The following is a 26,875-nucleotide window of genomic DNA, read 5'->3' as shown; positions in this document are numbered from 1 at the left end:
AACCCCTTTCACAACTGTGTACCTGCAAAACTTCAAATGAGCCAAAAAAAATCAAAATTGGAACTTTAGATTCGAAAAACTAATTGAAATCACATCCATGTGAGAAAACTCAAAAAATTAGATCTCTTTTAAGAAACCCTAAAAGGGGCTATAGTTGAAGAAAAGAAGTTGTGATTTTTGATGATCAGAAGTGATACTGTAATTCAATAAAAGTTGACAGATTCTTGAAGATAATTATAATTATGTTGAATATGATACCCACATGAGGGGTTTTTTCTCCGAGATTAATATTAACTTGTGGCACCCACTTTGTTGGGTCAGATTTTTTTCTTTTTGGAGGATGGAAACAGTTTCAAAAGTGGATTAACCTCCTTTAGCCAATCACCATGAATAACCCTGCATGTGATGTTACATGAGGATTGTACACTTTTAGACCAAAAGTGTAATTGACGTGACAGTGTCACTCTTTGACCCTCAATAACCCAAAATGTCACCAATTCGTGTTAAATTCGAGTAGGGTCCACTATTAAATAAATTTAATATATTATTTAAAACACTAAATTATTTTAATATTCATAAAATAAATAAATAAATAATTGAAAAAAAACAGTACGAAACAGAAAAAAAACTGGAAAAAAATACAATCCAAAACTGAAACAAAAAAACTAGTCGTCTTCGGATGAGTCGATGTTTTGATCGTCGTTTTGTGTTAGCGGCGGTGTTGGTTGGAGCAAGTGTGCATATTTGTCGAGAAACACTTATTAAAAGTCGATGTTTATCAACGTCCATCTCAACCCCATCTCGACCGACTCGACCTTTCAAGGTCCTGACGAATTCATCTTCGACTCGCATCTTTTCAACCTTGAGTATCCCCAAAGTGTGTATATTTAGAGATGCACAAAACACTCTAAATTATTTCTTTTAACAAATAACACGATTTACACCACCATGTTTGGCACTTTCTTTTACTTGATAAAGAGGTTTTCATGCCAAGACAACCCGACCCAGAGCAAAGAGGTACCCATTATCTGGGATCTAAACCCATCAATAGTACAACAACAACAACAATACCCAATTCCACTAGAGTGGAGTATGGGGGAGGTTAGATGTAGACAGTCCTTCGGTAAAATTCTAGTAATTTGCTTCATTTCTTCCTCAAAGTTTGCTTCAAGAATCCAATCACCTTCATCGATCACAAAGTCCTGCCGACCCCCAAAATTTTAAATTGTATGAAATGAAACTAAACTTCATAGTTACTCATTTCACTTCACACTTTATAATTAAGAGGTAAAATCAAATATCCGCAGCAGTAGCAAACATTGAAATTAATATGTTTACTACAACTATTTTCTTAATCAAATTGCAAGATTCGCTACCCTCCACTTCGGTTCATTGAATTGAGAAGATAGTTTGTATTTCATCGTGATCAACAAAGCATTAGCATCATGCATTAAGTAGAGCAAACAGATTTTACCTTAAAGTTTAGAGCCCGTAGTGGTTGTTGTGGGACAACAAAATAGCTTCATTGTCACCCATAATGTATGGTCTAAACATTTAACTCAGCAAATTTGTGGCAAATTTAAAGGACAGTCATCAGATGCACTCACAACATTCAACCCATCAAATACACAATTTATGAAAGAAAATATAAACAAAAAGGTAAATTATTATACATAGCATATTAAATATAATAATAATAATTATACACAACTACATTCATTAGAAAAAGTACTTGCCACTACACATTAGAAAAACTCTTTTCTATTAGTACACATTATCCTAATAACTAATTAATTAATAATATGAGAATGTAAAGTTGCATACCTTCTTCTATTTCGATCCTGACATGTTTGTTTTCAAATAGGTAAGTGCTTTCCATATACTTAATCCTTAGATACATCAAATCAGTGGGGATGAAGCTAATTGCTCCTACAAATATACTGATAGAATTGTGTAGTTACTGAACAAAATAGGAATCTTGATACATGTTGACCCATGTTAAAATACTAAATAGGAATCTTGCAAAAATGAAGCAAAAGGTTAGTGTACCTGTATTTAAACCTGCACCATTTTCAGTTTTAATATGAATTCAACTGAAAAAAGTATATATGATAAAACAACAAAGCATTTTTAGGTCTGGAAGCTTAAACAAGCAATACAAAATATATAGTATCGACACAAATAATAATATAAGGTGAATGAAAATGCTTAAACTACAATTGAAATAAAAATAACTAAAAAAGGTACCATCTTTACAGTGTTTTTCTCCTTCAACTTATTATCAAATTTTGTTCCATCATTGGCTCTCTGTTCCACATGTAGATTATACACCTGAACTGAAGTCAGAGGTCTACGAATATTTTCACGAACTGGAGTAGGGTCACTGCAAGATCATGCAACATTATAGTTCTACACTTGACTAATTAGTTACAGACTGGTGTGGTTACAAAAAGAAACTTCTTACTCTTTCAGCATTTTCATCTTCGCTTCTTCATACTTCAACTACTTTGTTTCTTCCATGTCCCACTGTAACTCCTATTCACACCTCATGAGTATAATGTGCACATGAAAAACACACTTAATTAGATACAGAATGAGTCGAACGGGTTAATTTATCTATTTTGAACCCACCTTTGTTTGACCCATTACCCAACTTGCCCAATCTGCCCGACTTCCACCTCATTAATGATGTTTTCATACCAAAGGATGATCTGTTATACAAGAATATTGATTAGATAATAAAAGAAGCTTGATAACTTGGCACAAATAATAAGAAGTCGCACAAAACCAACAGATAAAGTTATTAAATATAGTTAACTATTGGTTGAGAGATCTGGTAATAAATTGACAAAATTGTGCAAAAAAAAAAATATATTGAAGTGAAATTCATACCCAAATAGGTTATGAACAATCGACATCTTACTGGCATAAAATTTGAGCAACTTGATATCTTCTCATTCTTCTTATATGATAAAAAAAGACTCACTGCTCGAAATCCCTTGTAATCTCTTTCTTCCATCAATTTCAGTTGTGAATATACAGAGCTTGTAAAATCAATGCTTGGATTCATTGTTTGAACAACATTAGGACACGAAGATTATTACCTTATAAAATCAAATCACGAAAGGGATTAGCAAGTTGCTGCAAATATTGTTAGTGTTTACCGATTAAATCATGAAATTGCTTGAACTAAATGTTAGGGTTTGTACCTGAGGCGAGAAAGAATAAAAAAATAGATCTTAGGGTTCGTACGCCATTTGCATCTGCAATTCAAACGAAAACACTGGAAAAAAAGTTTCTATCTATTTTTCATTTACCAATTTCAAGCCAACGCCATCATCGGAAAATACAATGGGTTGATTGTTACGGTTGACAATATGGCCAATTTCAAGCCAAGAGAGATGCAATGATCACTGGATCGTTAATGAAAAACGCATGCAGAGATGGTTTAGGGTTTACGATCTATCAATGTTGTTTCTAAGAATCTCTTATGGTTAGTGAATTCTCTGGAGAAGAAGAGGCGTACACGCATTTAATTGATTGGAGCATAGGGAATTTAATTTTAATCTAAGGGTAATTTAGGGACATGATGAAAGTAATTTGGTTTATTAGCTGATAAGTGAAGATGTTTAATTTTGACAATTGGATTAAACGGTAGGGCGAAGTCTTTTTTGATCTAACGGTTTTAAAAGAGGTTTTGAGAAGATTTATTAGCTAACTAGTAAAATGATCCTTGAAATCACGGGTTTGTTTAAACGAAACAGTTTAATGATATGTTTTAGGTATTAAGTGAATGTAAATGCTAAAGTCATTTGGTTTAATAACCCGTGGAACCATAGATTCCGACTAAGAAACTTGGTCAGTATAAATGAACTACATTTATTCTCCCACCACCTTGTTTCAATTTTCATCACAATTATTATTTTTTTACCATAAAAGCTACATTACAACAGTTTATTGGAACATGTATTTCGCATACATATGTAACGTAATTAATCCCGTAAAGATGACCCAGTTTTGAATGATAATAATATAATAATATTAAAGTTTGCTCTAAAATTGAGTATTTATATTTAATTCATAATAACAAATGTCTCTTTAATTTTATTTTTAAAAACACTAAAATACAATTATTATATGAAGGCTGTACAATATGCTTCAAAGTTTGTACATGTGTTAATAAGATGGTTTATCATAAAGTTGTATATATATGTTTCAAATATTGTACATATGGTCATGGTAGTATTTTACCATAAGGTTGTACATGTTGCTTCAATATTTTGTACATATGATCATGCGAGTATTTTATCATAAAGTTATACATAATGCTTTATATATTATACAATTAACATGTTAATAATTTTATTTAAAATAATTAATTATTTTAATGACATCATCAAGTTAGTTACTATAAATACAATTTTTTTAATTATAAAATATTTAGGATTAATGACATCATCTAAGTAATCTAGATTTTTTTTTTTTTTTTTTTTTTTTTCTTAACAAAGAAATTTGCTTAATTATGACATCATCAGTTTAGCATTTTATATTTAATCTCTTTTATTGTATCGAGGAGATTTAACACATGATGGTTCTAAATTGATAAAATAATTTAACAATCTATCATTTTTTATTTATCATATAGAAATTATTCATTCCCCTTGTACTACGGGTCTTTCAACTAGTATACAATGTAATGTTATGAACCTATCTCCATCTCCATGTTAGCTTCATAACATGCCACAAATCAAGAATAGAACTCCTGTTAAAAGCTAGCTTTTGGAATGAGTTTTCATTTAGGTTGTGCCATGTCAATGGCATATATGAGATATGTTCATAACGTGTAATTTATCTCTTTGTAAACTCGTGTGTTTGTATTTGTGTTTGGTGAACTTTTTTTTTTTTTTTTTTTTTGAAAGATCAACTTTTATTAAACTATAAGGGATTTTACAACAAGGGAGGCAAAAGCCTTGATACAATCACGAAAAGCACTATACTACTTACAATTACAAGTGAAATCACGAAAATATAGATTGAAAAAGGGGAGGCTTGTCAGGAAAACACCCTAGCCACTTGTTCTATTGCCTTAGTAGAGATGCGAACTTGAAGTAACAAGCGGAGGAGCCAAACGATATACAGTGCTATCAATGTAGCTACAAAGTATATTGAGACTACTCACTTTATCCCTACACAAGCAATCAACCAAGGGCTCGGGAAAAAAACCTGGGATATTAGCCGATTCCCTCCTTTTCGATTGGGTTTACATCAAAGATCAATGGGTTGTGCCACTCAAGCTTTATCTTTTTATTTCGACATGTTATCCACTCAAACGTTTTGACTTGGACGTCTGCGACGATTTTTGGAGGGCACATTTTATGTTTACCGAAGGTCGTGTTAGTTCTATTTTTCCAAATATAGTAGCACGATACCCAAACAATTGCTTGCCATATACTAGCACCTGTGTGGGTTTTAAGGCGAGCGTCCACAATTTTTGGATTCTTTCCCAAATATCCTTTGCTTTTGAACAATTTAGGAGGAGGTGATCAAAGGGTTTCAATGTCATCCTCACACACTGGACATCTAGTTGAATGGAGATCAAGTCCACGCGCATCAAGTTCGGATCTTACCGGAGCTTATTTTGCGAAGCTCACCAAATAAAGATACCAACCTTTTGTGAAAAAAATAATAATAATAACAAAAGGCTGATCTTCTCAAAATTGAATATCGGATCTAACCACGTTATCATTTATCATTCTTTTTTATAATCTTATTATTATTGCTTAGATCTAATTGTTTGTTAGTAATTATTATCCGTATGTATTTAACGTGATTAGACAGTTGTGCTGTTTATGTTGGTTAATTACTAGCTATAGACTCATCAACTAATAGATATCGTTACATGCTGTTTACGCTAAATTCCTAATAATTAATTAATACCCTGTATTTGAGATATCAGCTGTTAGAACAACAAAGTCAGAATCATTAATTGTAGCTAGATCGTTAGATTATAACTATGCCACCACTGCATTGTTCTCATCGTTTAGTTGTTTCCTGGACTTCAGAATCTTTACACTCATATACTAGAATATGCTTTATCTTCTACAACTAAAATCATGAAAGTAAAATATAATGAGTGTATTGCTTCCCAACAATGACTTTTTGTACGGATATGTACTTACTTATATACAGGTTGACTTAGTTTTGCTTATTCGGTACAATGAATTCAGGTTGTCATCAAATGATTGACTTAATTTTTCTTATTCGGTACAATTTAGCCTAGTCTATACTGCTAGCCTATGTTCATTTATCCATAGAGGTAAAAACAAGCAGAGCTACAACTGCTGATAAATGAAGTGAGAAACCTCATAAATGAAAATGAGTATGTACTTTTATTCAACTTCAAATCTAAATCCAAGTATTAACAAGTAACAACATTTTTTTTTTTTTTTTTTTGTTATTTTATAATGGTACCGCCCATGACCTAATGATATGTTGAATATGTAGGTGGGTAATGGGTAATAAGCTTGGCGGAGCCACTGTTTAGGAATTGCATCAGTTAAAGTAACAGTTCAATGATAGATCAACGTCTGCCCATCGCTTAACACTATGGTGATTCATTTTTGAAGGTGTGAAAAAGGGATAGTAGCATTTGAAGGTGAATGATCTGTGATCTATGATCTATGATCTATGAAAATGAACAAGAATAAGGTGATCTGTGAAAATGGTTATGTACATTTTCTTTTTGTAAAATTCAGTACATTTTTATTTGTAATATGTGTTAATTTCGTGTTATAGGATTTGGTTTTAATGAAAGAACATAACATCAATGCTGTTAGAAACAGCCATTATATATCCCCAACATCAAAGATGGTACGAGTTACGTGATTTGTTTGGAATGTACATGATAGATGAGGCCAATATCGAGACACACGATTTGGATATTTCTCAGAAAAGGAACTGATTTGGGCTCCTCTATAATAGATCGCGCTATTGGCATGGTAGAAAGGGACAAAAACCATGCCTGCATTATTTCTTGGTCTTTGGGTATGAAGCAAGTTATGGCACCTACTCATTTTGCTCTTGCTGGTACAATGATCTTTTTTATATATTGATAGACACCAAAGGTGGCAAAATGGGCAGTTTGGGTAACGGTTATAATAGGTTCTGTTATTAATAGGCAAAAAGAAATTATGGGTAGAAATGAGTCAGGTTAGGTTTACATGTAACACATTTTTGTCCCATCCTTTTCATACTATTTACAAATAATAATAAGGGTTTTTAATATGATTGTGGAAACCATTTCACTGTGAAGGTGGTAGATCGAGGACTGCGTCAACAGACATCGTTTGCCGTATGCGCTATGTACTTGCGTATTTGGGACTGTCTGTGTTAAGATATCACAAGATCGTTGAAACAAGACCATTAATATTGTGCGAGTAAGCTCATCTTTTGATCATGGGATGAAACATGCAACTAATTTATTGGCTTAATACCCAAAATGATGTGACGCAAATACGTAGGTGGTATTCACATGCTATGCTATGCTATGCTATGTGACGCAAATGATGAACTCCTCATCCTGCCCTGCTGCACGGTGATTACTACTACAAACTATGTATTCCGTATTTCATTATTTTGTAGGGGTGGTGAAATGGGCGGGTTGGGAAGGTTGGAATATGAGTAAAAAAAAATCGGGTACCTTATAGTCCATAGATCCTGCTGACACGCTAACACGTTTTTTAATGTTTAACTTACAACAAGATGAGATGTTATACGGAGTAGTTATGTATTTGAAGAATGGGGAACATGTTATATCCATCTTATTCTTATTAAATAAATAAATAAATGTAAATGTTTAGATTTAAAAAAAAAACAAAAAAAAAACAGATTATAGGTAAAAGAGTGGAATGATGAGGAATACGGTTTAATGACTCCTTGAAAATGGACAGAATAAGTTCAAGTGTTTCATGATCAAGATTTCAATACCCATTTCCATTTAAAACCCCTACTATAAAACAAACATTCCAACATGCTGATATTGTCTTCCAAATTGAATCATAACAATTCCAAACCCAATTTAACATTCTTTTTCCATTTTGCAGCATGTAGAAAAGTCAACATTTTGGTTGGGATCACATGAGTAGTCTGCAACCCAATAACCAAATACCATTTCAATCATTTTTTACCTTAATATAGCAGAAGTGGTAATTCCAGCCCATTTTTTACTTTCCGAGTTGACCCAGCCACCTATGGGTCAAAAGTCACCCAAACTTTACTTTACTGTAATATACAACAACAACAACAATACCCAATCCCACGCCTGCGAGGTATGGGGGAGGTAAGGTGTAGACAATCCTTCCTCTACCCTAAACTAGAAGAGAAGTCGTTTCTGTTACCACGAGTCGAGAGAATTCTCCACCCACGGTAAAGGAAATTCATCCCCCTCTCTACTCCAGGGTAGAGAGATTGCTTCCGTGAGGACCTCCGGCTAAAAAAAGACTTTTTTTTTTTTTTTTTTTTAATTTAAAACTAGAAAATAGAAATTAAAAAATAAATTAAAACATACAAAGATAAATAAAAAATAATAATAAAAATAATAATAATAATAATAATAATAATAATAAAATATAAGGGGGGCGCCATGAAAATGGTAGAATCAGATTTTCATGGGGTTTAAAGCATGCCTAAGAATCAATTTAGGCTCTGAGCGGCAGTCAAGACGCCACTAAAACGACGCTTGTCGTTGCCTCAATAAATAGAGCCAAAAGACCTTGTGGACAGCAACTCGAGGGCATGCCGGGTGGAAGTTGTTGCGCAAGCAAAGAGCCAACCACCCTTAGCAAACCAAAAACCACTCATGCACCTTTACGGTAGACACCCCCGAAACCACCCAACTAAAAGGAACCAACCAAGCTCTAGAGCAAGGGAAGTCGTCCTCAGCCATAATGGTCCCAAGATGCACCGAGCGATGCGAATCACTTGATCATACATACATGCATACATACGTACATACATACACACATACCTAAACCTACATACACACCAGACATACCTACGTACAAGTATGAAACATACCTACGTACATACATACATGCATAAAGCCACACATACAACCATACATACATAGCATAAACACCCAGTCCTACATAAACCTATTAGCAAAACATACATACATGAGTGAATATACCACACCTGCAGACAAGTAAAAAACAAGCATACATACATACCTACCTACAAATATACATACATAAAAAACAAACTCACATACAAAAACGTGTGTAACTGCATCACACCTTCATTACAAAACCTACATGCATGCATACATACATACAAACATACAAGAACCTACGTGCATACGTACAAACAACTAAGCAAGCATGCATACATCCAGAACCAAAGATACCAAAAACATACTCATTTAATAATATTAGTAACAGTACATAAAACTAATAAAAACGATAGTAATAGTAATACAAATAATAGTAATAATAATAGTTCATATAAATATTAATAGTAATAAATATTTGTAATACAAATACTAATACACTAATAATTAATAATAGTGATACAAAAAATAATAATAATAACAATAACAATACTAATAATTGTAATAGTAAGAATAATAACAGTAATAGCAGTAATAGCAGTAATAACAGTAATAACAGTAACAATAACAATAACAATAACAATAACAATAATAATAATAAAAGTAGCCCTACTCAACTATTCTTATTCTAGCCCTCCACGCATCCCTATCAGAAGTCATGTCCTCGGTCAACGAAAGCTCCCTCATGTCGAGTCTTAGTCTATCCATCCACCTACGAGTAGGTCTACCCCTTCTCCTTACACCATCTACCGTGAGTGCCTCAACTCTCCTAACCGGGGCAATACGTGGTCGTCTCATCACATGCCCAAACCAACGAAGTCGTTCTTCTCTTAGCTTGTCGATGATGCTACTGACTCCAAGTTTTTCCCTAAACACACCATTTGGGATCATATCTAGCATGGTAAAAAATTTCAATAGATATATAACCCATTTATGTAATATATAACCCATTTATGTCCATAGATTCATCAAAATTTCAATAATTCAATGGTAAAAAAATATACACTAAACGGGTTCAAAAGATAACTCTTTTAGGTTCAAGCAAGTCCTGAACAGATTATCGTACATAGATGAAAAAACAGATATAACCAAAACGATGTAAAATTTAAGTAGATTCAGGTTCCAGAAATCAAAATACACAACACACATAGTCATAGGTGTAGGTGTACAATAGTAGTAAAAATACTAATGCGTTCAACTCTATGTTAAGAAACTAAAACATTAGTTCGAAGTTGCTCCAATATTCCCATAATCTGCTCACAAACTGACCGTGCAACTGTCAAATGCCTAAAATTATATTTTATATTTTGTTAACATAGTAAAACAATTAAAAAATTTAATAAAGAATGACTAAAGTAATAAATCGATGCCTACCTCTCGCAACTCCTTTAATGCTCTTTCAAGAGTTTTGTCTCCAGGGTAGTTTTCACGAGCATAATCTCTCACTTTCACACCCCAAAGCGCGGCTAACGTTTCCAGGTTATGACGTGCAAGGGCGTCTGGCGCGGCTAGCATTCCCAGTTGAGGTGCAAGGGCGTCAGCAGTTTTTAGCACGTCCATCTTCATTTCTATCTGCGTAGAAACCACTCACATCAGACATGATAATAAAATGAAAGAACACTAGACCTTACAAAATCATACCAAACTTGAAGCCATACCATGCTTATAAAATAAAAGTAAATGAATGAACTTACAAAAGCAGGAGTCTCTTCATTTGGGCTTGTGTCTGGAGGTGGATCCACTGTAGGATCCACTGTGGGATCCACTGAATTAAGCTGATTTCTAAATGCAGCAGTTGCTGCATGTACCGATGATTCGGTTTCGGTAAAAGCTACAACGGCTGATGCCGTCGCCTCTAAAATACGAACAATCGCTTTTGCCTTCGGGTTATTAACAGAGCTGTCACTTGCTTTTTTACAGGCTTTTACTGTTGATGAAATTATTCTTCCCAAGGCCCTTGAGGGCAGATTGGCCCAAGTATCGGCCACCTCAAACATATTTGCCGTTGAATTCCCAATAGAGTAAAGTACGTCCTCAAGCTTAGCTTTCCCATCGAGCACGTTAGTTAATTCTCCAACTGAATCCACCAAAGAGTTCATGGCATTTTTGGTAATGTCGACGGACTCGGTGGTACACATATCAATATCTTCCAAAATATCAAGCATGTAAGCAACAGCTTTAGATCAGCGTTTCTTAGACGATTTCTTAGACGATCCAGGTTTAATAGACTCCTCAAGCCTAGTGAGGCCTCTTCGCATCAATAAAGCGGAGAAATCACAAGAATCCGATATGGCGTTCTTAGCCGAATTTATAAAGTCTTGAGTTATTGAGGATTGGCCACTGTGAATCAATTTTAGCTGTGGCAGAAGGTCTTTTACATCGACCCACTTACTTTTCATCTTCATGTTTGCACCCGCAGTGGATGAGGATGCTGCCATCTGTAACCAATAAACAATAAAATTATATAAATGAGCCAATAAACTGTCTTGAAGATAATAACTTACATAAAAGTGTATATATATATATATATATATATATATATATATATATATATATATATATATATATATATATATATATATATATATATATATATATATATATATATGCATCATTTTTCAGCATAACATAACACACACACACACACACACACACACACACACACACACTCTTACTTGAAAATAAGAAAAACGACAAACATTTTTTTTTACAAAATACAACTTAATTATTAACGTATAGTTTGCATCATTTACTTGGAAACAACCAAAATTCAAAAGTTTAAACGAGAACATAAAAGTTATAACTACCACAACACATATCCCAATTTAAACCTTGGAAGAGCACTTAATTCCACAAAAATACCATTACGTTTATGTACTACTTAACATGGTACTTTGACCTCATAAACCATACACAAAAACTATGAGTTTCACAACCAAAAACATATGACACAATAACTCAGTATAAAAGAGATGCTAGATAAAGTCTAACCAAAGCCCAATTTCAATGAAAAATCTACAAGCCTTCTCTCAAACTACCTTGCCTTTGCCCTTGTCACTTTCCTTCTTCCATAGAAGAGATAAGTAATTCGAATTGTAAGTAAAAAATAGTAATTAGTGAGTACTAAAGTAAACATGTACATGATTTACCATAAACATTACACAATTTGATTATCAAAACTTATCTCTTTCAAGATGCTTTAATGCATACTTAAACCCTTAAAGTTCATATTCAAATCAAAAGCACGCAAAGCAACTAATAATTGACCCATCAATTACAATCGTTAAACTATAACCTTCAACTTAAGACAAAATAATTTCATAAATCACTCTTCATAGCCCTTAAGGCACCTTTAGCCGTTACAGCCTTCAATATAGCAAATTATCACATTTAGCCCTGATAGGCAACATATTAGCCTTTATGGCAACATAGTAGCAGGTAAGGCATTGCAATATCCCTTATGGCATTACACCAGCCCTTATGAAGACTAGCCCCCTTTTTGGCAACAGAATGGCCCATACTGCACATTCTTCGCACAGCCAACATATTCATATCATATAATATCAACCAACAACAGTTCATAACTTTATAAATTTACAAAGTAACAATACATATTACATACCATAATTAATCTAGTCAATGATTTACCATCAGACAACAACTCACCTTGAGATGGTGGGCTGTTAATCACACTTGCTAGCACAATGGTAAAATAACCAATTTAGAAACCTGCATCATTCAGTATTACAAAATTAATAACACAACTACTTAGAGAACTTAAAAATCACAAGTTCACTTTTTCCCAATGAATTTCTTTCCCATGTATCTCTACTACCCTCCATTAGGGCTTATGCAAATCTAACGAAATTTTTTACCAGTTTATTATACTTCAATTTCGTTACCCTTACATGCAACATGATCCTTCATAGTTCTTGTAGTTCACAACGCCTTTGAAATCTTTATGAATAAGAATACTAATTGGGGTTTTAAATGGTGATTTTAATCTATCATCATCACCCCTAACCTTTAAATGTACATTACCTACAAAATTTATAAAAGAAACCATACCTTCAATCTTAGGGTTTGGAACCCCAAATCTTCTAATTCAAGAACTAATATAGAAAAAAAAAAATGCTACAGAAGATTATTAGGTAAAAGATTTGGAAGATTTCAAGGATTAAAATGTTGAATTCGAAAGATGATAGCCTCCATTCCCGGCTTCCTGGTTTCGTCGACCTCACTCACGCCACTTAAGTATTTTCTGTTTTGTTTTGTTTCAATTGAAATTGAAAGTGAGAAAATAAGTGGGTTGGTATATTAATATTAATATTAATATTAATATTAATATTAATATTAATATTAATTAAAATTAAAACTAAAACTAATTTTATTACAGGCATTTTACACTACTACTCTACTAGTAGTAACTTCCCCAAAGTATATTGGTAGCATTACTTATCAGTTATCACATAGCAGTATAGCACTCAAAATAATCATAAGAAAATGTGAGGAATTATATTTACTCCATCCGTCCCAACATTTCTGCTCCACTTTAACTTTTCAAGTCTTTTTTATACAATTTTGACTTTAAACGAGGATAAAACCCCCACGCATCGCTGTGGAGTGATTTTAGTCGGTTAACGGTTCGGCTAATTAAACGTTAAAAGAAAATGGAAACTGTTGGTCAATTGAATGTTTAAAAAAAATAAAAGAATGAAAAAAGAAGGTGAATAAAAAAGTGAAAATTGAATTTCATAAAATCAATCAAACGATTGATGGTTGGTTAATAGAACGTTAAAAGAAAGAGAGGTGATACTCACACCAGTTTTTGGCCATACACACTTTTTAGCATAAAACTTACAATTATATCCTTAAATTTATCTAGAAAGTTGAACCAAATGTGTATGGATTAAAAACTGGTGTGTGAGTATCACCTCCCTAAAAAAAATAGTTGGTTAAAAAAAACGATTAACAGTTGATTAATTGAACGTTTAAAAAATAAACGAATGAAAAAAAAGGTGAAAAAAGTAGTTGAAAAATAATTATAAAAAGTTTTTTTTAAAGGAAGACTACCAAATTACCCACAAAGTTGAGGGTAATTACAAAATTGCCATTATGAGTATCTCATGGCCTTTAGTATATATACTAGTGAAATGACCCGTGAAACCACGGGTTTGTTTAAATGAAACAATTTAATAATATGTTTTAGGTATTAAGTGAACGTAAATTCTAAAGTCATTTAGTTTAATGACCCATGGAACCACAGAGTCCGACTAAGAAACTCGTCAGCTGAACATTTCATCAAACACCTAAAATGCATAGTAAACAATCCACATCCAATCATAAGAGATAATATTGGTTATTTTAAAAGTGTAAATTAAAATATAAATTTAGAATTGGTTTCTTTTTGCCTTGCTTTTATACCTTCACGTACTCAATTCAAAATAATTAATTGAAATAATTCAAATTTATTTAATTTTAATAATTAAAATAATTATTAATAAAATTTAATAATAATAATTAATTAATAAGATTTAATTTAAATTCAAAATTATTTATATTAATGACACCACCCACCATGCTTAAATTTTTTTCTTTTGTTTTTTATTTTTTTTTTTTGACAAAAGAATTAGCCTAATAATGAGATCATCATTATAGCATTTTAATAAAAATTATAGATAAATAATAAATAACATATAATATTTTGTTTGTGTTATATAATATTAAAAAAAGTTATACTAAGAAAAACACGTTTCAAAATCGAATACATTCATATAATTTTTATCAAATATTATATAACACAAATAAAAATATATACAGTCAATATAAATAAATAAATAACATAAGAAAGACTTGTGAAAAATCAAACGAGAATAACATATTAAAAACAAATTTAATTAATTAATTAATTTTATCACAGTTATCATACAATAATACTCTTCCCTAAAGCATATAACTTATCACATACCACTCAAATTAATCACAGAAAAATGTAAGGAACTTTAAATAACTTAATTTTATACTAAAACAATACATTATTTAAATTATTTATTTATTAATTTTACTACAATCATCATGCGATACTCTTCCCCAAAGAGTATAACTTATTACGTAACACTCAAAACACCTATGTCTTAGTTTCCATTCACAGTCTTCCGTTCTTATTTTGTTGTTGAGAATTTATGGACCCAAACAATAATCACCAATTCAGATTCGGTGATTCCACGAACAACAAACGAACGATAATAAAGAAAAGTAGAGAAAACGACACAAGAATTACGTGGTTATATGCAATCGGTTAGATTGCTTTAGTCCACGCCAGCTAGAGTGATTTTTATTGATATTTTCGTACATACACTTCAGGGAGTGATTTTTATTGATATTTTCGTACATACACTTCAGGGTTACAATATGATGTATTTATAGGCATAAAACAACAAAGAAAAACTTATGGAGCAAGAAAACACGTTTTTTCTCGTCAGCCTCCCGAATATGCTTAGGTCGCGTCGTGCCTTTGAATCTTCCATGTTGAACCGCTCTAACACTTTCTCAACATACTTGGTTTAAGACAAAGTTAAAGTACCTTCAACCCGATTCCTTGTAATACTCATCCCGATTATCTGTTCAGCAGCCCCCAAATCTTTCATTTCGAACTCAAGAGATTATTGTCTCTTTAACAACTTATTGATCTCCGACATGTCTGATCCTGCAATCAACATATCATCAACATATAGTAACAATATAACATAGGAGGACTTGAATTTCTTCAAGTAACAACAATGATCCGACTTGCTTCTCATGAAGCCTTTTCTAGTCATAAAGTCATCAAACTTCAAGTACCATTGTTGAAGTGCTTGTTTCAACCCATACAGACTTTTCTTTAATTTGCAAACCCACTTCTATTTACCAACTACCTCGAAGCCCATAGATTGCATCATGTAAATCTCTTCATTAAGATCCCCATGTAAAAACGCGGTCTTAACATCTAACTTTTCTAGATGTAAGTCATCGGCAGCAACAATACTAAAAAAAAACCGAATATTAGTCATCTTCACAACCGGCGAGAAAATCTCTTTAAAATCGACCCCCTCCATTTGTTGAAATCCTTTAACTACCAACCGAGCCTTGTACCTCTTTTTCCCGTCTAACTCATCTTTGACCCGAAAGACCCATTTATTGTACAACGCCTTTTTATTTGGAGGTAATTTCACTAGTGACCATGACTTGTTCTTTATTAGTGACCCCATCCCTTCTTTCAAAGCAAGCTCCCACTGTATGAATTCTTTAGAATGTCTTGCTTCAAAATAACTGTCGGGTTCACCATTTTCAGTATAGAGTAAATGGTTTGCCGATGGAGAAAACCCAACACTAGGTTTGAGCATTCTACTTAAGCGTCTCAATGGTGGTGTAACGGGTTGTGATGATTGAGTTACATCTCCACTATCTCCACCATTAGAGCTCCCACTACTTTCGGAGCTTTCACCACTCTCCGAATCATCCTCATCGTTTTGATCCCACCATTAATCGGCAATTCAATAGTTTCCGAACTCCCACTAGAACCTGTATTCACATCAACAAATTCATCAAACATAACCGGATCATAATTGAAATTAACCGTTACCTTAATGCCACACAACGAGTTTTCATCACATCTCGACTACGAATCACCTTCCTCGCCTCATTGTCCCAACAACTATACCCCATGTCATCCAAACCATACCCGATAAATGTACATCTTCTTGATTTTGCATCAAGCTTGTCTTTGTCAATGTCTTTGGTCTTCACATAAACATTACAACCGAAAACCCTTAAGTGAGCCAAACTCACCTTTTTACCGGTCCATTCTTCTTCAAGAATCGGAAACTCTAACAGTGTCGAGGGTCCCCTATTAATCAAATAAGTTGTCGTGTTTACGGCATCTGCCCAAAACATCTTTGGTAGACTCGCATATAATCGCATACTCCTATCCCGCTCATTGAGCGTCTGGTTCATGCGTTCAGCAACCCCATTGTGATGTGATGTTTCCGAAACTGTTTTCAACATACGAATACCATGTTCCGCACAATAGTCTTTAAACTCTTTGTTGATGCATTCTCCTCCATTGTCATATTTCAAGCACTTAGCTTTCAAGTTAGTCTCGTTTTCAACAGCAGCTCTCCACACTTTAAAAGGTAGCAAATACATCATATTTAGCCTTAAGAAAGTAAACTCATACCTTCCTTGTGGAGTCATCAATGAAAGTGACATAGTAGCAAGAACCACCATGTGACTCGACCGTTGTAGGTCCATAAACATCGGAATGAACAAGTTCAAGTTTCTCCTTCTTTGGCGCAGTTCCCGATTTCCCGAATGACACCTTTTGCTTCCCTAAAGTACATGGTTCGCAAAACCCGATATTCACTTTCTTTAAATCTGGAATCTTCCCATTAAAAACTAGCAACTCCATCTCCTTCTCACTCGTATGCCCTAAACGACGGTGTCATAAAGTAGAATCGGCCCCTACATTACTCGTCACATTAACCTCATCATCATCGAATACCTCGACAATGTATAAAGTTCCCCTTTTATGTCCTGATGCCACGATACGACCATCCCTTTTAACTTGCCACTTGCGATCACCAAAGGTAGTGTGATTGCCTTCTTCATCCAATTGACCAACTGAGATAAGCTTCCGTTTTAAATCTGGAATGTACCTCACATCTTTCAACGTCCAATCGGATCCTTGGGATGTCTTTAATATCACGTCTCCAATGTCTCTTATGTCTAGCGTTTTTCATCGCCAATCTTACTTCCCCCCGATACAGTTTAAAATTCTTCATCATCTCCTTAGTAGGATTAACGTGGAATGATGCACCAGAATCCATGATCCAAGTTTCAACCGAATTTTCAACACAACACACCAAAGCGTCATCAGTATCTCCAGAAATAAAGTTCACCCTAGCGTTATCCGCTTTCGGGTTCTTACATTGAGTGCTAAAGTGACCATTTTGATTGCAATTCCAACAAACCGCCGATTCTCGGTCCCTAAAGTTATACCTTTTCTTGAATTTCTTACCCTTCTTCGTACCCTTATCGTTCTTCCTGCCCCCGTTGTCAGTATTCAAGAGCGACCTGACGATTCTCCGGAATTCCTCCTATGAGTATCTTCTCCAAGAATCAAATCCCGAATCCCCTCAAACTTGAGTTTAGAAGTTCCCGTAGAACTACTAACCGTCGTAATGGTACCCGACCAACTTTCAGGCAAAGACGAAAGCAAGATCAGTGCCTGAAGTTCATCATCAAATACAATATCCACCGAAGCAAGTCTTGAGATGAGATTGTTAAAATCATTGATATAATCCGTAGCACTAGCACCCTCCTTCATCTTTTGGTTGAACAATTGACACATGAGAAAAACCTTATTGGCAGCATTAGGTTTCTCATACATGTTTCTAAGTGCGTTAATGCACTCAAACATAGTCTTCTCGTTAATAATGTTATAAGCAACGTTTTTGGCAAGAGACATTCGAACCGCCCCTAAAAGCTTGGCGATCTAGTAGACACCAATCCTCTTATTTAACATCATCAGGTTTCTTCTCCTTTAAAGGTAAGTGCAGTTTTTTCTAATACAAATAATCCTCTATTTGCATCTTCCAAGACCCGAAATCCTTCCCATCGAACCGATCAATTCTAAACTTCCCTTCGTCCGCCATCGCACCCTTTAATCGAACCTATGCTCTAGATACCACTTGTTGGGAATTTATTGACCCAAACAACAATCACCAATTCAGATTTGGTGATCCCACGAACAACAAACGAACGATAATAAAACAAAGTAAAGAAAACGACACAAGAATTACGCAGTTATATGCAATCGGTTAGATTGCTTTAGTCCACGGCCAACTAGAATGATTTTTATTGATATTTTCGTACATACACTTTAGGTTTACAATATGATGTATTTATAGGCATAAAACAACAAAGAAACAACTTGGGGAGCAAGAAAACGCGTTTTTTCTCGTCAGACTCCCGAATAGGCTTAAACCGCATCGTGGCTAAAGGAGTCGCGCCGTGGCTTAAGGCATGATTTCGAAACCGCCAGCTTTGCACTTTCGAACCTCAATCCAAGTGTTGAGCCTCGCCATGACTGGAGGAGCCGCGTCGTGGCTTAAAGCTGCAACGAAATTCTTCTTTGTTTTTGATATCCTTCACACATCCAACAACTTTGATCTATTACGATCGTTCCTTCCCCTTCTGTAAACTTTAAGCTAGGAAACGTCATTATAATTATCGGTATGTAGCCCACTCAATTTCAAGAATCTGTCAACTTTTATTGGATAATCAATTTTGATAATCAAAATCACAACTTTTTTTGTTCGTCTTCAACCCCTTTTAGGGTGTTGTAAAAAAAGTAATCAATGTTATAGAGTTTTCACGTATGGGTGTGATTTTCAATTAGTTTTTTAAATTAGAAGTTCCAATTTTGATTTGTGGGTTCGTTTCAAGTGTTTGCGGGTTGAGACTTGTAAAACGTGTTAAGTAAAGTAATGGCAAATAATGAGAGTGTTGGTAACAATCCAGCAGAATGTGTAGAAAGGGCAACAAGTGATTCATTAAGTGGCCCGAATTGGGCTATTAACATCGACCTCTGTGATCTTATTGATATGAATGTTGGGTGTTATTTCTGATACTAATATTATGATTATGACAGTATTATTTATTTAATTCTTTGATTTATATTTGGAATTGTTAGAATATATGGGTTAAAAGCTCAACTTAAAAGGGACTCTTATTGAACTATCAATTTTGATCATCAAAATCACAACTTTTTTTTTCTTCAGCTTCAACCCCTTTTAGGGTTTTGTAAAACAGTTATCAAATTTATTGAGTTTCAAACATGGGTGTAGTTTTCAATTAATTTCGTGAACTTACAGTTCCACTAGTTATTGACACAAAATTTGTGAGATTAGGGCATGAAGTTATAGTAATTTAATTATTCATATTTTGTTTTAAATAGATCAGTTGCAATGCAAGTGAGATTTGGTTAGTTGATACAATAAAGACCCACAAATTTGCGGGATCCAAAACAGTAAATTATTATGAACTAACTAGTTTAAAAGGGTGGGATAGATTCTTACAGAATCCTGAGCGAATATGAGTCATGCTCTTCGGAGACTTTATTGCTGGCTCATCTTGAATCCTAAGCAAAGATAACCAATTCTTGACCAATCACTTTCAGCCCACTACTGTACGGTCTCCTAAACAAATCAACCTTGTGTCCACGGTCTCCTTTCAAAACAACCTCCCTAAAACTGTAGGTCCCGGTCACTGACCTTACGATCAGAGTGGTGTAGAACTTACAAGATTCTCCCGGCTTAATGATCATGGCTACACGGCTTGTTTCAATGGCTACAGCTGGTGACATACTGACATACGAGCTTTGATCGTGTATGTCTCTTCATGATCGACATTTGTGACAATTCTGGTCACAGTTTGAGTTCTTATAATATGAGATACTGGGATGAAGGGTGAGTTTAGATATAGTATGAATATGAATGGCCAAGTTTGTAGTTTCATAGCTGGTGCCTGTAGTAGTTTAAGATTTCTTGCGAGTTGAGCCCAAGTGTGGTGCACAAGAACCCTAGATAATCTTCACAACCTTTAATTAATTAATAATAATAATCATATACTTATAATTAGGCACTTTTAATCATAAATCAAATAACCAGCACCTCTATCATGTGTTTTTGATGTTGCATCAAGGCTGACTTGATGTAGGCTGGGTTCCAGTGAGGGGTGGTGCTTCTGCTTCACATGAGCTGCAATTCCAGCTATATGTGGCGCATCCATGCTAGTTCCTGAGATCATAGCAAAGTGTTCTGCGTGAACAAAAATAATTAAATTTTCAAATTATACTGTTTTCAGTCAGCCAGAGATCCAAATATCCACCCATTTACTTAGAAAATATTTGGGTTATGTTAGGAAAATCTGAAATTTACTCAAAAAGAAAATGGGTCAAACTTATGGAACACAAAATACAATCTTTTGAATCACAAGACAATAATAGATTAATGTATCTAAAGACTTAAAAATATGTCTCCTGTCAACCAGACCCATTTTGATGCACATAAGAAATCTCCCCTTCTGACCTGTTACTTATCTGAACCAACCCACCCATCTTGCCACTACTATTGTGCACTTTTAGTCCATAATTGTACAGGTTCACAGAGCCATAGTATTATTTTTGTGTTCACAAAAGACATGTTGATTGTTCTCAAAGACGATAGAAATTGTAACTCGATGCTTTTACCCAAGTAATTGGCCTTGTATGTTCCATTCGGGGACCAAGAAACCCAAATTAAAGCAAAGAGTGCTAAAATATCAGGTATTAATTGATCGGCATCCTGATCGTTGTTATCTAGTATCGATATATCAAATGCATTTTTGAGTCCCACAACCACTTGTTACATTGAAGGTCTTTTGTAGCTTTAGCCCGATACAAGAAAGTGCTAAATTGGTCATACTTTCAAATGCCTTAAACAAAAAATACCCGTTAAGCTTTGAATCAGCAAACCCTGTCATACCCCTCCCCTCGTTAATGTGTGCGCCCAATCAACCACAAACAAAATATTGATCAAGGTTAATTTTTTATAACAATTGGAAGTACGGTGTGATACATGTATTCTTACCATTACTCGCTTTTAATTCAGTTTTGGAGGTCCTGATTCAGCTATTTTCTTATTTTTAGAAATCTGTAGAAATTAGATGTTTAGAGTTATAAGGGTTTGGATAAAGGATGCAAATAAAAATAGATTGATTTATAAGTAATTAGACAGTAGGGAGTATCCGTTTGATGGGAAATTTGGGATTGGATTGATATATATCACAATATGTCCCATTCAATTGAATCGACGATAGGATTCCATCCTAGTTTTCTAATCTAATGGATAATATGATGCCTTGGACTTAAAGGATTACTCATTTAAGGTTTTATTTTAAAATTGAACATATAGAGATAAAGAGCATAACAAAAAATTGCTGGTGATTTAGTCATCAACTCAACCCGGTCGATTAATACAGTACTTTCAGCGGATATATATAAATATACGTCCACTTAGGCTTAGAAATCAAACAGGTTTTAGGGAAAAAAAATTTAAGTTAATTGAGCTGTTCTCATCCAGGAAGTGTTTTAAATTTTAAAAAAGCTAGTCATGACCCGCCCATAAGTCTAGGCGTTTTGATCTGAGTTTGTTGACCCATACTATAAAGTTTCTGTCTTGACCCAAACACAATTTGATCCATTAACCATTATGGCACCTAACTTGTTTCAAAGGGGGATATTATAACTTAATTACCTGACATGTCTTTATTCTTACTCCAGTCATTGTGTCATGTATCATTGTATTACCAACTGTAATGTTTGAAACACAAGCTGGTGCACCATCTTCCCCAAGGTATCCAATGCTTATTCCCTGACCCGGTCAACAATCCACATCTTGTATGTTTACTCCCAGCATCCAGTTTGTATCAAAACACAATCATCTCCTATAGACGAGTTATTTAAGATGCTAAGTATTAATACACACCGGTCTTATATAATTAAAACGTTAATCATGTGCTTTATAATGTATAAATTTACCGCAAGCGAGTTTGAGAGTATGAATTGTGAAGTCTTGAGAATTTTGCTCGTGAATTTCGTCTGTAACTGGGCTGTCACCAGGGGATGAGACAGTAACACCAAAAACCTGAACTGATTGGTGGTTATCGAACTTGAGGTGAGCTTGTTGACTGTTTTAAATCGTTATATCCGTTACTGTCACATCTGAGCACGATCTTGGATTCCTGGTAACCATATGGCTCAATCATTTGATACATTGCACGTACAATTTTTTATCCGAGCAACAAACGAACAAAAGCTATTACCGGGTATTATATAACCTGATATATTTCCAACTAGTTTTATGAGCCCGTGCGTTGCACGACATTTGTATAAATTAGTAGTCGATAACGTAAATATAGATACTTATTACTTATCAAATGTATAATACAATTACAATAAAAAAATCCATTATTATTAATGATATTTGTATCCAAAACATTAGTATTAAATACTAATGCACAGATTAAGAGCCCGTGCGTTGCACGACATTTGCATAAATTAGTAGTCGATAACGTTAACATTGATACTTATTAAATGTATAATACAATTACAATAAAAAAAGTCTTGTATAACTGATAACATTTGTATCGAAAACATTAGTATTGAATACTAACGCATAGATTATGAGTCCGTTTAATCATTATAACTTCAATTGACAAATACTATCAAACACTGAACACGAGCCCTTAAAAATTGTTTTGAAATTAATTGTTAAAAAAAAATATTTATGTACATATCTAATTGTATATAAAAAATACTAATTGGGAAGAAATCCTCCGATTGTGTTTTTGTACGAAGTATTTTTTTTTAATTAATAGCTAAGTTGCTTATATATGTATCTTTATTATCTTAACAAATCACGGAGTATTTATATTTTTTTAATTAATAGTTAAGTTGCTTATATATCTATCTTTTATCTTAACAAATCACAAAGTATTTTTTAATTAATAATTAAGATGATTACATATCTATCTTTATCTTTTATTTAAGGTAACAATCACGGAGTATCTATTAATTTAAGACCATTGACATATATTATTAATTAATTATTAATTTAATATTTAATTTGGTTTAATAATAGAGTGACACGTAGGACAATTTAAATTTGATTAATTGAGAAAATGACACGTAAGCATAATAACACGTGCTTTATAATATTATAATAAATAACTAGTGAAATGACCCGTGGAACCACGGGTTTGTTTAAACGAAACAGTTTAATGATATTTTTAGGTATTAAGTGAACGTAAATACTAAAGTTATTTAGTTTAAATACCCGTGGAACCACATAGTCCGACTAAGAAACTCGTGACCTGAACATTTCATCAAACACCTAAAATGCATATTAAACAATCCACATTCAATCATAAGAGATAATATTGGTTGTCATTTTATTTTAAAAGTGTAAATTAAAATATAAATGTAGAATTGGTTTCCTTCTGCCTAACTTTTATACCTTCTCGTACTCAATTAAAAATAATTAATTAAAATAATTTAATTTTAATAATTAAAATAATAATTATTAATAAGATTTAATAATAATAATAATTAATAAAATTTAATTTCAATTCAAAATTATTTAGATTAATGACATCACCCACCATGCTTAGATTTTTTTCTTTTTCTTTTTGATTTTTTCTTAACAAAGGAAATAGCATAATAATGACCACATCATTTTAGCAATATAATAGAAACTATAGATAATAATAATAATGTATAGATAGATAGATAGATATATTTCATAGTAAATACGGAGTAGTAAATGTTTCTTAATTTTGCAAGACAAACATAAAAAGGTTGTTACTATAACAGAAACCATAACAAACCTGGTAGCACCATAAAATGATCGGCTTGAAAAGTTTCATTGCATATTTGGTGAGTGCAAAAGGATAGCTAGCAAAAACAATTCCCTTATTTCCTCGCTGCTGTTCATGGAATAGAATAAAAATCTCGCAAGCTGTAAACATTTTTAGGCTCATCATATATAAGCATATAGCGTTTTGTAATTTTAACCATAACCTTCATAATTTCAGGTACAGGTGTAATAAGAAAGAATGATCATCAAAGAGCAGAATAAGCAGATAGTAAGCAAAAAAGTTCAAATAAGTGATGCAACAATTTCTAAACTGTCACACCTGTTTTAATAATGGAAGATCTTCACACTTGTTCTAATATTAATAAATAAATAAAAAAAACCTTAATCGATTACAAATGTTCCATTTGGATTTTAAATTCGATTACATAAAAAACCAATTATTCAATAAAAACGAGATTTTGCTAATCGTTTATTGATGAATGAATTTTTGGTTACAAGATGGATAGAATCTCTTACAATCATCTCTGAACAATCTTGTAATCTTGTAATACTATTAATCCACCACAAATATATTATGATCGTACCTTTAACAGTTGTCAATTAGAAATCGACATGAATAGTTCAACCGAAAATCGTTGTGAATATAATCAATTATGTGAAGCGATCATGTGAAGAAGTGCCCTAGTTTTGTAATTTAAATCTTGAAATCGAAATACGTAAAAAAAAAAAATAAGAAACAGCGATTGAGATTAGTTCGCCGCATTTATGTATTAAAAATAACTAAACCAGGCAAAGACCTTCACCGTACATACTAGCAAATATCTCAATAGAATGCTGATCCAACGATCCTGATTCATTTAGGTAATTAATTAATGGGAGATATCAGTTGCTTCATCTTTTCACACGTGGTGGACTTATTTTCATTCACATTCATTTTCTCTCTCACATTAGCGTCGCATAAGTACAAACACTTTAACATTTTTTTCACATCCCTTTCACTAAACATTCAATATCATACACTCCATATCAAACTTTAACAGATTTAAAATTATTATATAAATGCAATAAATAAATACAAATAACATTTTATTAAATAAAATAAAAACATTACATTATTAAAAATTAAATCAAACACAAACAATTTTCATCAAACAAACAAAATCAAGAGTTTTCAACAGTTTTCATCACACAAACAAAATCAAGAATAATTCATCCAAACCTTCAAAAATCCCAAGAAAAAGATCATTTACTGATTGACTACACCACCATTAAAACTATATAATATATTTACATATTACAGATTACTATATATTTGAAAATATGAAGTGAAAATAAATAATCATACCATTATTGAACTTTCTTCTTGATCTACAAACTCACACAACCCAGGGTTGGCGACGGTCATCTTCGAACACATCTTCGCCTCCGTCGCCGGTGCCGGAATGGTATAGTTCATCTCAAAATTATTAGATTTTTGTAGATGTTAAAAAGAAAAGATCAAAAAGTAATAAATGGGGAATTTGAGTTTGGAAAAGAAAAAAAAGCGGGGCCCACTATCAGTCCCGTTACCCCCGTTGCAGGGGCCACTGGCTACAGCTTTCACGAAATGCTAGTGGTGGTGGTTACCATTTGGCGGCTGGTGGCGGTGGTGTTTCATTAGCCATAGCAAGTGGCCTAACTACGTTTTACCCGACTCCTTCCCTCGATCTACCACGTGTGTACTGTCTGCTGGCTCCACCGAACACTACCCCAATACATGTCCTCCATTTATCTCGTTTTCTCCCGCCACATGTCCACTATGTGCTGAGTCATCAAAACCCTTTCTTAACAAGTAACAAGTCTTCCCAACTTGTCCTACCTTCATTTGAAAGAAACGTATCATGCCTTCATTTAAAAGAGACGTAGGTGTTGTTTGTTTTTTTCTTTGAAAACCTTATTATATCTTTTATTTGTAAGTAGATAGACATTTTAATTTAAGACGGTTTGTTTTTTTCTAAAGACATAAAGACAAAATATGATCTTAAAATGCCTCCCATCTCTAAACTATTGCCTCCAAAATTATAAGACGTATTCATTTCCTTCCAAAATTCACAGCTACCATGACTCCACAACACCAAACATGATATTCGTTAAATTAGTAAGAATTAGAATTATATTGAGTAAGCTCTTATTCGAAGAGAAAAGACTGGAAGGTAACGGAGTCTCGTCATCAGAATGTACGGTATTGTTGTGTTCGGATAGGCGGAAGAGAAACTCTAGAAAGAATCTGGTATGCTGGGGGTGCGGGATGACTGGGCATGTAAGGGTTAATTGT

The 26,875-nt window shown here is 33.5% G+C and overlaps 1 protein-coding gene and 4 long non-coding RNA genes across 9 annotated transcripts; 1 reads left to right on the top strand and 4 right to left on the bottom strand.

The window, feature by feature from the left end:
• Nucleotides 1–1,117: 1,117 nt before the first annotated feature.
• LOC139867631 (uncharacterized) lies at nt 1,118–2,657 on the bottom strand. 2 transcript variants are annotated; one of them, XR_011765900.1, is made up of 5 exons: nt 2,465–2,657; nt 2,248–2,383; nt 2,050–2,093; nt 1,825–1,929; nt 1,118–1,202 (listed from the first exon to the last, which is right to left on the bottom strand). It is a non-coding gene; the product is annotated as an uncharacterized lncRNA (long non-coding RNA). The 2 variants fall into 2 exon arrangements; XR_011765899.1 differs by having other exon boundaries at nt 2,050–2,383.
• Nucleotides 2,658–6,518: 3,861 nt separating this feature from the next.
• LOC139865973 (uncharacterized) lies at nt 6,519–11,592 on the top strand. Of its 2 annotated transcripts, none has more exons than XR_011765180.1 (4): nt 6,519–6,708; nt 6,796–7,086; nt 7,313–7,594; nt 11,027–11,592. It is a non-coding gene; the product is annotated as an uncharacterized lncRNA (long non-coding RNA). The 2 variants fall into 2 exon arrangements; XR_011765181.1 differs by lacking the exon at nt 11,027–11,592 and adding an exon at nt 8,103–8,288.
• Nucleotides 10,160–13,350, bottom strand: LOC139865972 (uncharacterized). Of its 3 annotated transcripts, none has more exons than XM_071854095.1 (5): nt 13,015–13,350; nt 12,773–12,835; nt 10,801–11,544; nt 10,481–10,678; nt 10,160–10,393 (listed from the first exon to the last, which is right to left on the bottom strand). In XM_071854095.1, exons 3-5 carry the CDS (start codon nt 11,269–11,271, stop codon nt 10,364–10,366), a joined length of 699 nt encoding a protein of 232 aa, XP_071710196.1. In that variant the 5' UTR covers nt 11,272–11,544; nt 12,773–12,835; nt 13,015–13,350; the 3' UTR covers nt 10,160–10,363. The 3 variants fall into 3 exon arrangements, with proteins under 3 accessions (XP_071710196.1, XP_071710195.1, XP_071710193.1); XM_071854094.1 differs by having other exon boundaries at nt 12,773–13,063; nt 13,175–13,350; XM_071854092.1 differs by having other exon boundaries at nt 12,773–13,350.
• A 5,706-nt stretch (nt 13,351–19,056) lies between these two features.
• LOC139869436 (uncharacterized) lies at nt 19,057–22,623 on the bottom strand. Its single transcript, XR_011766060.1, has 5 exons — nt 22,441–22,623; nt 21,775–21,837; nt 20,818–20,943; nt 20,224–20,744; nt 19,057–19,346 (listed from the first exon to the last, which is right to left on the bottom strand). It is a non-coding gene; the product is annotated as an uncharacterized lncRNA (long non-coding RNA).
• A 113-nt stretch (nt 22,624–22,736) lies between these two features.
• Nucleotides 22,737–25,251, bottom strand: LOC139866191 (uncharacterized). The gene is made up of 3 exons (XR_011765291.1): nt 25,146–25,251; nt 24,572–24,702; nt 22,737–22,927 (listed from the first exon to the last, which is right to left on the bottom strand). It is a non-coding gene; the product is annotated as an uncharacterized lncRNA (long non-coding RNA).
• Between the last annotated feature and the right edge of the window lie 1,624 nt (nt 25,252–26,875).

The sequence above is a fragment of the Rutidosis leptorrhynchoides genome, chromosome 9 (assembly GCF_046630445.1).
Source record: "Rutidosis leptorrhynchoides isolate AG116_Rl617_1_P2 chromosome 9, CSIRO_AGI_Rlap_v1, whole genome shotgun sequence".
Taxonomy (NCBI): domain Eukaryota; kingdom Viridiplantae; phylum Streptophyta; class Magnoliopsida; order Asterales; family Asteraceae; genus Rutidosis; species Rutidosis leptorrhynchoides.
Note: the sequence above shows the minus strand (reverse complement) of the source record. Positions and strands in the feature narration are given on the sequence as shown.